At 42.9% G+C, this 15,120-nt stretch overlaps 1 protein-coding gene across 6 annotated transcripts in view; it reads left to right on the top strand.

The window, feature by feature from the left end:
* LOC139420192 (lethal(3)malignant brain tumor-like protein 4) overlaps positions 1-15,120 on the top strand; it is a 125,535-nt gene that overhangs the window by 28,200 nt on the left and 82,215 nt on the right. For all 6 annotated transcript variants that reach the window (XR_011635476.1, XM_071170008.1, XM_071170009.1 and 3 more), the window contains exons 6-10: positions 185-289; positions 786-921; positions 1,442-1,533; positions 2,540-2,691; positions 9,232-9,308. Coding sequence is in view for 5 of the 6 variants with exons in the window: in XM_071170008.1 (XP_071026109.1) it covers positions 185-289; positions 786-921; positions 1,442-1,533; positions 2,540-2,691; positions 9,232-9,308 (562 nt within the window). In the remaining variant the exon portion in view is untranslated. The remainder of the gene's footprint in view (positions 1-184; positions 290-785; positions 922-1,441; positions 1,534-2,539; positions 2,692-9,231; positions 9,309-15,120) is intronic.

The raw sequence follows: 15,120 nt of genomic DNA, 5'->3' as shown, positions 1-15,120 counted from the left end.
TTTTTTGCTAGCTCTGCTCTGTCCTATACTCTCTATCCTTATTGTCTCTCACTTTCTCTCTCTCCCATCCTCCTCTCATTTACTTTTCTCTCTGTATGTCCATTGCTGTCTCCCTCACACTTTCTCATTCTTATGTTCTCCCACTCTCTCTCCCTTTATCTTCCTCTCTCTCCCTCCATCCCAGGCCCAGTCGTTCCCCTCGAGCAGAAGTGGCTTCAAGGCTGGGATGAGGCTGGAGGGGATCGACCCTCTCCACCCCTCCATGTTCTGTGTCCTGTCTGTGGCAGAGGTGAGCTGCAGGGTAGAGGGAGGGCTCTCCCAGCACACTGGGCGTGTCACACCAAGGGCTCTCCCAGCACACTGGGCGTGTCACACACTTTAACTGGGTCTGTGATTTGAAGTCCAGACAGCACTGTTGTGGGTGGGGGAAATTCTTGTCCATAACCTGTTACTGACGAGGGCCTTGGTAGTTTTGTGTTTTAAATTATATTTTTATGCCATCCCTTTTGTGTTGAAATTGTCACGAGTCATTACCTAAGCACTTGGAATCTGCGTATCACATCGACCACTTTCCAAATATACAAGATGTACGTTAGCTGTCGCTGTTGTATTTCCATCAGCAAAAATGGAATTGTATGGAAAGTCTCCTCATATATACATATATATATATATTTATTCACAGTGGAACAGACGGAGCGGAATGACATCGTGCTGTGGATTGGTGTTTTGGGATATGGACTGCATGTACATCCATACATATATTTACTGCATTTTGTTTTTCAAAGGTGATTGGCTACCGATTGCGGCTCCACATCGACGGCTACTCTGAATGCTATGACTTCTGGTTAAACGCCGACTCTGCCGACATCAGGCCAGCCGGATGGTGCGAGTCGACAGGACACAAGCTCCACCCACCAAAAGGTGATCTACAGCAGATCGGCACAGTGTTACGCTTTTTCTCGTTTCCCGTTTCACGGTAACTAATCATGCTGACCCAAACCAATATATTATTTTTTTCACATGGTCCTTGTCAACATGGTTCAAGGCAAGCAACTATGGTGGATGCATAGCCAGGCCAGCTCAGTACAGCTCGGTTTGTCTTTGCTCAGTAGTGTGAAAGGTCCCTTCAGCTGTTCACTTTTGTCTGTTTTGATAGAATTGTATTGCTTCTGTGTAAGAGCTTGTGCTTGTTTGATTCTAACGGAATAGACTTTAACACATAACAGGGGAATGATCTTTAAACTATGCATGGTTAATTTTTCTTACAAGGGCCTCATCTTATTTCCACACCATCAGCATTTAGTGCTAATACATGGCAGTCTGTAGGGAATCATGTAATGTGCCTGGCACAGCAATATTTTTCACAACCCTAATCGCATTTTATTTTCTCTCTCCTTTCTCCACCCCCTTCCTATTTTCCTGCACTTTTTATTTTTTTCAGGCTACAACGAAGTCGAGTTTAACTGGGATAAATACCAAGAGTCTTGTAACGCTCCAGCTGCACCACAGAATCTGTTTGAATCTCATAACAGTGTAAGTGCTTGGTCAGGTTGTGGGAGTCAACATAAGCTTAGTGCTTCTTTCTCCTGAAAGGACGCCTGGGGCCAAAAGCTGACCTTCATTCACACAGCAGAACAGAACAATGTGTCCCAGTGGCTGTTGTAAAAGCTCCTCCCACAATGCTTAAAAGAAACACCGCTTTACTTTCTGTAGTTTTGTTTTTAGTGGCAAAAGCTCAAATAAAGATTGACTGAGAGTTACTGTATGACTTTAATGAAGGGAATTGATTGGTGTATAGGACAATATACACTGAGTGTTCAAACCATTAAGAACACCTTCCTGATATTGAGTTGTACTCCACCTTTTGCCTTCAGACCAGCCTCAATTAATCAGGGCATGAGCTCTACAAGGGGTCGAAAGCGTTCTTCAGAGATGTTGGCCCATGTTGACTCCAATGCTTCCCACAGTTGTGTCAAGTTGGCTGGCTGTCCTTTGGGTCGTGGACCATTCTTGATAAACACGGGAAACTGTTGAGCGTGAAAAACCCAGCAGCGGTTGCAGTTCTTGACACAAACTGGTGCGCCTGGCACCTACTACCTTACCCCGTGCAACGGCACTTAAATCTTTTGTCTTTCCCATTCACCCTCTGAATGGCACACATTCAAATAAAATAAAATGTATTTATATAGCCCTTCGTACATCAGCTGATATCTCAAAGTGCTGTACACAATCCATGTCTCAATTGATTTGAAGTAGATTTAACAAGTGACATCATTAAGGGATCATAGCTTTCACCTGGATTCACCTGATCAGTCAGTGTCATAGAAAGAGCCGGTTTTGTTAATGTTTTGTCCAATCAGTGTATGTGATATGATCAAATGTTATCTTAAAGCTCAAAGTTGGTGCCCTCAAGCCTTTAGGTCAGAATCAGTGTATGCTATTTGAATTTTTACTCAAACCCTCGATTGACATGAATGCATGATTTCTACGTCGTCAAATAATTGAGCCCTTACTGATGTGTCTCTGTGTGTGTCCACAGACCACGAGCACCTCTAAGTTTCAGGTGGGCATGAAACTGGAGGCAGTGGACAGGAAGAACCCGTGCCTGGTGTGTGTGGCCTCGGTGGCCGACATCGTGGACAATCGCTTCCTGGTTCACTTTGACAACTGGGACGACACCTACGACTACTGGTGAGACACCAGTCATTCAGTTCTAACTGTTTTCCATTCTTTTGAAATTAGATTTTTGTAAGTTGATGAGAAATTGGAAACTTAAATGTCCACACTGTGTGTGGGGGGTGGGGGGGGGGGATTACAGAATCATTAATTTTGTCACCTCGGTTTGAAACGTGTCCAGCTTTTGTATGTTGGCTTCCTCGTTTCTACCTTGACTGTTAAACTAAGTCCGTTGTGGAAATCAAACCTGAGGTTGAGAAGGTGTTTTCATCAAGTTCTAGCCAGATGAGACATGCAATCAACTCAAATCAAATCTATTTATATAGGCCTTCGTACATCAGCTGATATCTCAAAGTGCTGTACAGAAACCCAGCCTAAAACCCCAAACAAGCAAGCAATGCAGGTGTAGAAGCACGGTGGCTAGGAAAAACTCCCTAGAAAGGCCAAAACCTAGGAATAAACCTAGAGAGGAACCAGGCTATGTGGGGTGGCCAGTCTTCTTCTGGCTGTGCTGGGTGGAGATTATAACAGAACATGGCCAAGATGTTCAAATGTTCATAAATGTCCAGCATGGCCAAATAATAATAATCACAGGCAGAACAGTTGAAACTGGAGCAGCAGCACGGTCAGGTGGACTGGGGACAGCAAGGAGTCATCATGTCAGGTAGTCCTGGGGCATGGTCCTAGGGCTCAGGTCCTCCGAGAGAGAGAAAGAGAGAATTAGAGAGCATACTTAAATTCACACAGGACACCGGATAGGACAGAAGAAGTACTCCAGATATAACAAACTGACCCTTGCCCCCCGACACATAAACTACTGCAGCATAAATACTGGAGGCTGAGACAGGAGGGGTCAGGAGACACTGTGACCCCATCTGATGACACCCCCAGACAGGGCCATATGCTTACTGATGTTTAGTGTCAGTAATTGATAGATTACACCTTAATGTTGTTTTGTAACTGATGTACTATTTTGTGTGTGTGTGTGTGTGTGTATACAGTGCCTTGCGAAAGTATTCGGCCCCCTTGAACTTTGCGACCTTTTGCCACATTTCAGGCTTCAAACATAAAGATATAAAACTGTATTTTTTTGTGAAGAATCAACAACAAGTGGGACACAATCATGAAGTGGAACGACATTTATTGGATATTTCAAACTTTTTTAACAAATCAAAAACTGAAAAATTGGGCGTGCAAAATTATTCTGCTGCGATTACAGCTGTAAGTCGCTTGGGGTATGTCTCTATCAGTTTTGCACATCGAGAGACTGACATTTTTTCCCATTCCTCCTTGCAAAACAGCTCGAGCTCAGTGAGGTTGGATGGAGAGCATTTGTGAACAGCAGTTTTCAGTTCTTTCCACAGATTCTCGATTGGATTCAGGTCTGCACTTTGACTTGGCCATTCTAACACCTGGATATGTTTATTTTTGAACCATTCCATTGTAGATTTTGCTTTATGTTTTGGATCATTGTCTTGTTGGAAGACAAATCTCCGTCCCAGTCTCAGGTCTTTTTCAGACTCCATCAGGTTTTCTTCCAGAATGGTCCTGTATTTGGCTCCATCCATCTTCCCATCAATTTTAACCATCTTCCCTGTCCCTGCTGAAGAAAAGCAGGCCCAAACCATGATGCTGCCACCACCATGTTTGACAGTGGGGATGGTGTGTTCAGGGTGATGAGCTGTGTTGCTTTTACGCCAAACATAACGTTTTGCATTGTTGCCAAAAAGTTCAATTTTGGTTTCAACTGACCAGAGCACCTTCTTCCACATGTCGGGGCGGCAGAGTAGCCTAGTGGTTAGAGAGTTGGACTAGAAACCGGAAGGTTGCAAGTTCAAACCCCGAGCTGACAAGGTACTAATCTGTCGTTCTGCCCCTGAACAGGCCGGCTGTTCCTAGGCCGTCATTGAAAATAAGAATTTGTTCTTAACTGACTTGCCTGGTTAAATAAAGGTAACATAAATAAATAAATAAATAAAATGTTTGGTGTCTCCCAGGTGGCTTGTGGCAAACTTTAAACGACACTTTTTATGGATATCTATAAGAAATGGCTTTCTTCTTGCCACTCTTCCATAAAGGCCAGATTTGTGCAATATACGACTGATTGTTGTCCTATGGACAGAGTCTTCCACCTCAGCTGTAGATCTCTGCAGTTCATCCAGAGTGATCATGGGCCTCTTGGCTGCATCTCAGTCTTCTCCTTGTATGAGCTGAAAGTTTAGAGGGACGGCCAGGTCTTGGTAGATTTGCAGTGGTCTGATACTCCTTCCATTTCAATATTATCGCTTGCACAGTGCTCCTTGGGATGTTTAAAGCTTGGGAAATCTTTTTGTATCCAAATCCGGCTTTAAACTTCTTCACAACAGTATCTCGGACCTGCCTGGTGTGTTCCTTGTTCTTCATGATGCTCTCTGCGCTTTTAACAGACCTCTGAGACTATCACAGTGCAGGTGCATTTATACGGAGACTTGATTAATTACACACAGGTGGATTGTATTTATCATCATTAGTCATTTAGGTCAACATTGGATCATTCAGAGATCCTCACTGAACTTCTGGAGAGAGTTTGCTGCACTGAAAGTAAAGGGGCTGAATAATTTTGCACGCCCAATTTTTCAGTTTTTGATTTGTTAGAAAAGTTTGAAATATCCAATAAATGTTGTTCCACTTCATGATTGTGTCCCACTTGTTGTTGATTCTTCACAAAAAAATACAGTTTTATATCTTTATGTTTGAAGCCTGAAATGTGGCAAAAGGTCGCAAAGTTCAAGGGGGCCGAATACTTTCGCAAGGCACTGTACATACATATATATATATATATATATATACATACATACATACATACATGCATACATACATACATGAGTGTACAAAACATTAAGAACACAGTTGCATCCCCCCTTTTGCCCTCAGAACAGCCTCAATTTGTCAGGGCATGGACTCTACAAGGTGTCAATCATTCCACAGGAATGCTGGCCCATGTTGACTCTTATGCTTCCCATAGTTGTCAAGTTGGCTGGATGTCCTTTGGGTCGTGGACCATTCTTAACACACGGGAAAATGTTGAGCGTGAAAACCCAGCAGCATTGCAGTTCTTGACACAAACTGGTGCGCCTGGCACCTACCTCCATACCCGGTTCAAAGGCACTTAAATCTTTTGTCTTTCCCATTCACCCTCTGAATGGCACACATACGCAATCCATGTCTCAGTTGTCTCAATGCTTCATCCCCTTCATCTACACTGATTTGAAGTAGATTTAACAAGTGACGTCAATAAGAGATCATAGCTTTCACGTAGATTCACCTGTTCCGTCTGTCATAGAGCATGGACTATTTTGTGCACTCAGTGCATATACGTAGCTTTGTTACATAAAGAGTGACGTATAGATCAACAGTAAAGGGTGTGTGCGTGCGGGTGCGCACATGTATGATCTTCAATTCCGCATCTCTCTCTCTCTCTCTCGTACCGATGTCAGTGAATCAGTGGTGATTTGCCCGCTTATTTTCAAGAGGAGTTTGATTTACATGTCATGTGACGCATGGCCCAATTCATCCAGTGAAAGCCGGATGTAGGAGAAAAACAGAAGTCAGTGTCACTAGATGTAATAGTTGAAGAGGAGAACTGACAGTCTTCTCCGTTTTGTTCTCAGAGCTGCCTGGCGGAGATATTTTGCAGTGGTTATTTTATTTGTCCTTTTTCCCCTCCTTTTTTCATGTCTTACGGAGACTTTCCAAGAGGAGAATCTGCTAGCTTCCTAGCCTCCTTGTCTCACAGAAAGCATGGGTCGACACAGCTCATTGCATTCACACGCACCCAGATGTACACCTACACTCACAGTTTAACTTGCACACAAGCACAAAACACTTGCATGTACACACACACACACACACACAGATTCACTCTCAGCCAGTCCGTTACACTCACCAGAGAGCATGTATGGGATTCTTGGTCAAATTATAGTGCCCAAGGGACAGCAATCTGGAAATCGTTCACTCGGTGCACCCCATGATTGGTTATTCTCACACACACACACACACACACACACACATACGCACACACATTCACTCTCTCAGACACTCCGCTACGCTCACCAAAGAGGATTTGTGGGATTCTTGGTCAAATTATAGTGCCCAAGGGACAGCAGTCAGGCAAGCCTTCACTCTGTGCAACTGGGCTATTCAGCAGAATCGCACCGCTGCTGTATCATTTCAAAGCACACAGAAATCTAATGGAATTGCACTTGTTGTGTGATTGCATGTGTATGTAGGTAGATGTTAATCTAGCCGGCCTGTACAGTAAGTGAAATAGGCCTCAGATGGGCCCGCCCCTCTTTTCGCAGTTATGGTTCCGGAACTGACACACCCACTCATTTTTAGCATACACATTTCAACAACATGCTGGTTGCGGTGTTCCAAACATTGATTAGGTACAACAATCTCCCGGATTAAGCATTAATTCAAAAGATTAGTAATCGCATTTAAAGAACTGTGATATTTGAAAAAAGTCAACAAGACTGTGTACATTTCAGAGTTGGGGTGTAAACAAACTACTTATCCCATACAGCGTTGTGCTCTGTATTGTCCAATCACAGAGCATATACAAGTCACGTGACCAATGGAATCTTTCCTTTGAAATTGAGAAACATGGCGGTTGTTGGTTAGGTGTGATGTTGCATTTCTAATTTCTGTTAGCTAGCTAAGTTATCAGACACAGCCCTAAAATAAACCATGAGATCTGTTCGCAAACACACAATGGCACTCAATAGCACACTGTCACAGGTGCATCTGACCAAATTTAGCATTCACTTTAGAACAGACCCAGGGTCTGTTTTTGTGGTGGTAGAAACGCTAAGGCTCATGGATAGTTGTTTTTGGTGCTCTTTAGACTTTGAAGGATTAAGTCGTTGGGGGGGGTTCTAAGCTGACATGGAATTGTTTTAAGATCTTCATACTATGGATCATTCTGCTATTTGATTTGGAATGTTTTGACCCCTTTAGGTATAAAATAAATAAAACAAGTATTTGATTAAATATTAATTTTAGCCTTTGTTACTGTAGCCCAGAGAAATGCATTGAACCCCTTTTTTTGGGGTAGGCACAAATCTACCTTCATACATTTTTTAAGCCGGTGTCGGTTACCTTCAGACGAGTCCAGTGACACTTGTTGGGGTCATAGAGCAAAACGTGAGAGTCTCCCCTTTCCATAGAGTGGTCATAATAGTTTGTAGGTCAAACCGAGTGACCACATTTTAAAATACCCAAATGTGGGACAACAGGATGATTTTGCAGGACAGTGTAGCCTACATGATAAAAAACGTATGGCATCACGCGTGGCCTTTTTTTATTTGAAAATCTGGGAATATTTGGCTAAGGAAACATTTCTGCTTGACCTCAGGGAATGTAAATCAGTTAGGAAGGGAAACGGTTAAAATTGGATTGAGGGAAGTAGCAACCAATATGTTGAATGAGCAATTAATAAGCACGGGGAGCCTCTCAGGTTTGATGAAATGACCTTATCTTTCAGTCTAATACTACTGTTGTAGATCTTCATGAGAACAACACATTTCACTGCACCTATCTGGTGACGATAAAGCGTTACATTTTTTTTAAAACACGCTTTTTAAAGGTAGTTAGGCCTACTGTCCTGTTCAAGTTTAGCTGGAACAAAGATGCATGTCTTTCCACCCTCACAATGTAGCCCGTGCTACAGACGGCTATATTGGTCCTCTAATACAGGACTAGTAAAGGCCCAGGGCACTATTAAAAGTTTATTCATTCTACAAAAAACAGCAGATTTTTTTTTCAGGGGGTGCTGCAGTCCACCGCATCCGCCGATATCGCGGACCTTTGTGGAAGTAAAATAACATATCTCGAGCTTAAACTGACAGATTGTGATGGTGATTTTTATTAGTATTTTTTTTAAATTATGCACCAGTGCGTCAATCGACTAGGGGGTTAAAATCAGGAACCGACTGTAAAAACACGACTTCTCAACACAGGAAGTGGAAACATTCATAACCGATGGGCACTACATCAACATACAAATTGTTTGGCAATCTTGAGAGAAAATTGAACGTCAAAGTTGCACAGAAACATCGCTATCGCTAATATTTAATAACCGCACGGGTTACAAGGATTGAGAATCCATTCCCAGAACCTCTCGTCAGAGCCTTATTGCAAAATTCTCCTGGTCACAAACTTTGTATTTTAAATGCAAATTGCATGTTGAGGTTATTGTTATGTGCTACCCCAGGAGGATTGAAATACGTACGTGTGTGTGTGTGTGTGTGTGTGTGTGTGTGTGTGTGTGTGTGTGTGTGTGTGTTTAGTTGAGGAAGTGTGTGTGTATGTAGGAAGATAATGTACTGTATGCTGTGGTTTAGTGGTGTGTTTGGTTTATTTTGTTGGGACCTCCATCAGCTACTCTTCCTGGGGTCCACATAGAATTGTACATTTATGTCTATTACTGTTCTGTACTTTGTCAAAAACAATATTACATTAAATTCAAAATCAATAAGAAACACATTTAGAGTTATAGTGTGATGTGCATTTTAGGTGTGATGCCAGCAGCCCTCACATCCACCCAGTGGGCTGGTGCCAGGACCACGGACGACCTCTCACTGCACCTCAGGGTGAGTAGCTTGCCCAGTAGATACAATACTGTATATATGTGTTGTGTGAAAGTCACTTTGGATGCGGTGTGGCTAATGTCTGTCAAAAAGGCCTTTAGTCATTCCTTACTTTAGTCCCCATATTTATTTATTTTACCTTTATCTAACTAGGCAAGTCAGTTTAGAACAACATTTTATTTCCAATGATGGTCTATGATCAGTGGGTTTAACTGCCTTGTTCAGGGGCAGAACAGTAGATTTTTACGTTGTCAGCTCGGGGATTCGATCTTGCAACCTTTCGTTACAAGTCCAACGCTCTAAAACCACTAGGCTACCCTGCCGCCCCAATACTCGAGTAATCAATTTTGTTTCCCCTCTAATTTGCTGGTAATTGTCCCCTTCCACCCCCTACTTATTTAAAGCTAGAATTCTTGGTTGCTGCATCCATTTTTGGACATAATTATATATGCCCATTGATTCTTGAAGAATTTTACTTATAAATGCCTTATGAGCTTAGTTCATCTGATGTACCCCAACAGAACCCAAAATACATATGTATGTAAACAAACACTATAGCCTCAAAACATGGTTAAAACTATACATTTGATATCATGGATGGTCAGTCCTTAGCGCTGTTTGAATTTGAGCTGGGTTACATTTCTCCAGCCCCATCCCTTAGCTTTATAGCGAAACGGGCAGGGATCCATTTTGGAATACTGACTGTACAAACAGTGACCAAATTGTATGTGTTCAGACAGCAGTCATGTGCTGACAAGGCTACACTAGTTGTCATAGTAACGAGGGGGGTGTGTGCAGTGATCTAGACTGATTGGTGGTGGTACTTGTGCTTCCTATCACTCACTTCTGTAGCAAGCTAAGGTCACAATAATGCCTGTCATGGACATTTCCCAGTTGTTTTGAATGTTCAAAATCATAGTGGTAAGAACACTTTTAAAGCCTCAAAGGATAAGATGATCCAACTTTCAAAATGAGTCATTTTTGGCCAGCTACAGCAGTCCACCAGCTAGCCAGCCACAGCAGTCCACCAGCTAGCCAGCCAGCCACAGCAGTCCACTAGCTAGCTAGCCAGCCACAGCAGTCCACTAGCTAGCTAGCCAGCCACAGCAGTCCACTAGCTAGCTAGCCAGCCACAGCAGTCCACTAGCTAGCTAGCCAGCCACAGCAGTCCACTAGCTAGCTAGCCAGCCACAGCAGTCCACTAGCTAGCTAGCCAGCCACAGCAGTCCACTAGCTAGCTAGCCAGCCACAGCAGTCCACTAGCTAGCTAGCCAGCCACAGCAGTCCGCTAGCTGTTGATCTTTCTAGCATATTCACTCATTTGTTTGTAAACAATTAACAAGATAGCCTGCTCCCACATGTTCTTGTCAAAACTGTTAACAGAGTAGCTAGCAAGCAACAAGAAATGTCAAATAACAGTGTAAAAACCACAATGGCAAAAAAAAATCAGACTGTTTAGACACAACTTGCATGGCTATGAATCAGATTTGTATCTGATTTCAAAGGAGGTTTGAAATGTGCCTTAAAATACCTGATTCCATGTCCTTTTTGGCTGTTCAGACTGCAGGAAAAAAACACATTTGAATCAGATTTATGCCAAAATATTAGATTTTAGTCTCTTCAAACTGCCAACGTCCATCATCCTAAAATGAGGCACTTAATTATTATTATTGAACCTTTATTTAATTAGGCAAGTCAGTTAAGAACAATTTCTTATTTACAATGACGGCCTAGGAACAGTGGGTTAACTGCCTTGTTCAGGGGCAGAACGACAGATTTTTAGGGATTCGATCTAGCAGCCTTTCGGTTACTGGCCCAACACTCTAACCACTAGGCTACCTTCTGCCCCTAATCACAGCTGTTCTTTAGTACTACAGTACATAGTATACTGTACATGCCCTTCAATGCATAAAACATCTTAACATTAGTAATTTACTTCACAATTGTTGTTTTTGTTGATATAGCATGATGGAACACTACATTACAGCACGTAACTTAGTAATGTTAAGTTATATCACAATTAGTTATTTTTTAAAGCATTCAATTGACAGTCAATTTTTTTTACATTTAGAAAATTCCTATATTATTTACTGCACCTGTCAGCATTCATCCTATGGCTTTCCCCCCTGCTCCGTGGCTGAGTGACTCATTGCGAGCTTACAGAACAGCGCTGTGGGCAGCTGAGGAAAATTGGTCCTCCGGAAGTTATCATTCACTTCCTCCTCTCTAACTTCCCTTCCTCTGTATCTGCTGCTAAAGCCACTTTCTATCGCTCTAAATTTCAAGCTTCTGCCTCTAGCCCCAGGAAACACTTTTCCTCCCTCCTAAGTCTCCCCTCCCTCTCCCTCTCTGTGGGTGACTTTGTCAACCACTTTAAAAAGAAGGTTGACGAAATCTGTTCTTCGTTCACTCAGCCTATTGAGTCCACTGGTCCCAGTCACACAGAACTACTCTATGCCTTGACCTCTTTCTCCCCTCTCTCCATATGAAATCCTGCAGCTAGTGAGGTCTGGCCGCCCGACAACCTGCCCACTCGACCCCATGCTTCCTTTTCCAGACCTTCTCTGGAGACCTTCCTCCAATTCCTCATCAACTCATCCCTGAGCCCTGGCTGCGTCCCCTCTGACTCCAAAAGAAACCCAACACTCGACTCATCTGAAGTCAAAAACTATAGACCTGTATCCCATTATTTTCTTTCCAAAACACTTGAGTGTGCTGTCTCTGATCAACTCTCTTGTTATCTCTCTCAGAATGATCTTCTTGACCCTAACCAGTCAGGCTTCAAGACGGGTCACTCAACCGAGACTTTGCTTCTCTGTAACGCAGAGGCTCTCCGCACTGTCAAAGCTGGCTCTCTTTCCTGTGTTCTCATCCTGCAAGATCTATCCTCTGCCTTCGACACTGAACTATCAGATCCTCTGCACGCTCTCAGGGCTGGGCGACTCAGGCTCTACACACTCTTGGATTGCGTTCTACTTGGCAGGCCGCTCCTACCACGTGACGAGGAGAGGATCTGTGTCTGCATCACGTACTCTCACTACTGGTGTACCCCTAGTGCTCGGTTCTAGGCCCTCTCCTCTTCTCTCTATACACCAAGTCACTTGGCTCTGTCATATCCTCACATGGTCACTCCTATCATTGCTATGTGGATGACACTCAACTACCCCCCCCCCCCCCCCCCCCAGAGACGCACGCATCTCTGTGTGCCTTGCAGATATCTCAGCTTGGATGTCGGCCCTCAACCTCGACAAGACAGAGATTCTCTTCCTCCCGGGGAAGGCCTGCCCGCTCAAAGACCTCTCCATCATGGTTGACAACTCCACAGTGTTGCTCTCCCAGAGTGCAAAGAACCTTTGTGCGACCCTGGACAACACCTTGTCGTTCTCTGCAAACATCAAAGCAGTGACTCAATCCTGCTGGTTCATGCTCTACACCATACATTGAGTACAACCTTACCTCACACAGGAAGCGGTGCAGGTCCTTGTCATCTTCGGTCTGGACTATTGCTGTTAGCTGGGCTCCCTGCTTGTGCCATCAAACCCCTGAACCTTAACCAGAACGCTGCAGCCCACCTGGTCAACATTCCCAAGTTGTCCCATGTCACCCTACTCCTCTGCACACTCCACTGGCTTCCAGTTGAAGCTCACATCCACTACTAGAACATGGCGCTTGCCAACAGTGCAGCAAGAGGAACTGCCCTCCCTACCTTCAGGCTATGCTCAAACCCTAAACCCCAACCTGAGCTCTCCGTTCTGCCACCTTTGGTCTCTTGGCCCTGCCACACCTACGGGAGGGCAGCTCCCGCTCAGTCCAGTCCGAGCTCTTCTCTGTCCTGGCACCCCAATGGTGAAACCAGCTTCCCCCTGAAGATAGGACAGCAGACCCTGCCCATCTTCTAAAAGCACCTGAATCCAACCCCTCCTTTCTAGCTCTGACTTTGCTGATACACTTTTCCTCAATAAATGACATATTTCCTGTGATATGTGGTTGTCCCACCTAGCTATCGTAAGATGAAAGCACAAACTATAATTTGCTCTGGATAAGAGTGTTTGATAAATGACAAAAATGTGAGGATTCCAAGTCATTTGAGAGGATATCAAAACCCTCTAGGCTCTCTCGCTCTCCTATTTCTATTTCTCCATTTTCTTCTCCCTCGTTCCCTCTCCTGTTCTACAATCTAATAGGCGGCTTGGTTGTGCCATTCGGCTAACATTCTCCTGTGTGTCGCAAAACTGCATCTGTTTTTCCAGTTAAAAGCGAGCGGGGTGATGTGCTGTTCAATGGATTCTGTAGCACAATCATCATACATCAGATCAGCGAATGGGAAGAGCGAGGGAAATAGGGGTGAAGAGGGGGTAGAACGGGGGGAGAGAGACATTATAGTTTCTGTTACCACAGCTGTTGGGTAAAACATTATTTTAACTATTTGATCCATGCCTTGTGCAGAGAGCATTAATTTACCATTTGAAATAAGGTTTCTCTCTCGCTCTCTCAGCTCCTATCAGACCCGATAGTCCTTGGCTCAGCTTTAGTAGTTTTAGGGGTGTATATGTGGTGCTGAGAGATACCAACAGTCTATCAGGGATCATCAACTACATAATTTGTAATAAAACACAATGCCAATAGTGTGAGTTGTCGTCAAGGCAACGGGTGGCTACTTTGAAGAATCTAAAAAATATTTGTATTTGTTTAACACTTTTTTTGGTTACTACATGTTTCCATATGTGTTATTTAATAGTTTTGACGTCCGTAACTATTGTTCTACAATGTAGAAAATAGTCAAAATAAAGAAAAACCCTTGAATGAGTAGGTGTGTCCAAACTTTTGATTGGTGCTCTATATACACGGTGCATTCAGAAAGTATTCCGATTTTGTTACGTTAGACTTATTCTAAAATTGATTCAATAAAAACATTTTCAACTTCAATCTACTCACAAATTCCCCATAATGACAAAGCGTGGAAAAAATAGCTCAGAAAACGTTTATTTTTTTATTAACCTTTATTTAAACAGTGAGTCTCAATGAGAACTCTAACAAGAAATCCCTGTGTACGTTTACAAATAAAACACAACAACCCTGCATAAACATTACATATAAAACAACATTAAACATATATTTAAGAAAAGCAATCTCATTCTGTAACAAAAGTTTCCAATCAATAATTGTAATATCTCATTGCAAGGAATTCTGTGTATTGTTCCACACAAGGGGCAATTAAACTAAAAGCAGATTTTCCCAATACTGTGCAGACCAAAGGGACCTCCAGAGTTAACCATCCCTGAGAACGGGTTTGGTCGTTTGTACGTCTATAAATGAATCAATGAAGTAATGTGCGGAGGAAGTTTCTGAAAGACTGCTTTGTAAATAAATAAGAGTGCAGCTCTCTTCTTACAGACAGAAGAGTAAAGAATATAATGATGAGTCCTAAAACCGTCCCCGGAGATAAAATGTATTGCTGAATGGAATACTGAGTCCAATGGTTTCAAAACAGAGGCTACCGCGTACATATAAATAATGTCACCATAGTCTATTACAGAGAGAAGTGTTCTTTGAACAATTTTCCTTCTGTTTTCAGAACTGAGGCAGGATTTATTTCTATATATATATATATATATATATATATATCTCAGATCTCAGCTTCTTTGTCAAGTTTTCAATGTGTGTTTCAAAAGGCAACTTGTCATCAATCCAGATACCCAAGTAATTATAGTGAGAAACTTGCTCAATTTGGAGTCCATTTAAAGTGCTAACACGCAAGTCCTCAGGGTCAACATCACGAGACCTAGTGAACAGCATAGAACCTGCTTTTATTTGC

The sequence above is a fragment of the Oncorhynchus clarkii genome, chromosome 11 (assembly GCF_045791955.1).
Source record: "Oncorhynchus clarkii lewisi isolate Uvic-CL-2024 chromosome 11, UVic_Ocla_1.0, whole genome shotgun sequence".
Lineage (NCBI taxonomy): Eukaryota > Metazoa > Chordata > Actinopteri > Salmoniformes > Salmonidae > Oncorhynchus > Oncorhynchus clarkii.
Note: the sequence above shows the minus strand (reverse complement) of the source record. Positions and strands in the feature narration are given on the sequence as shown.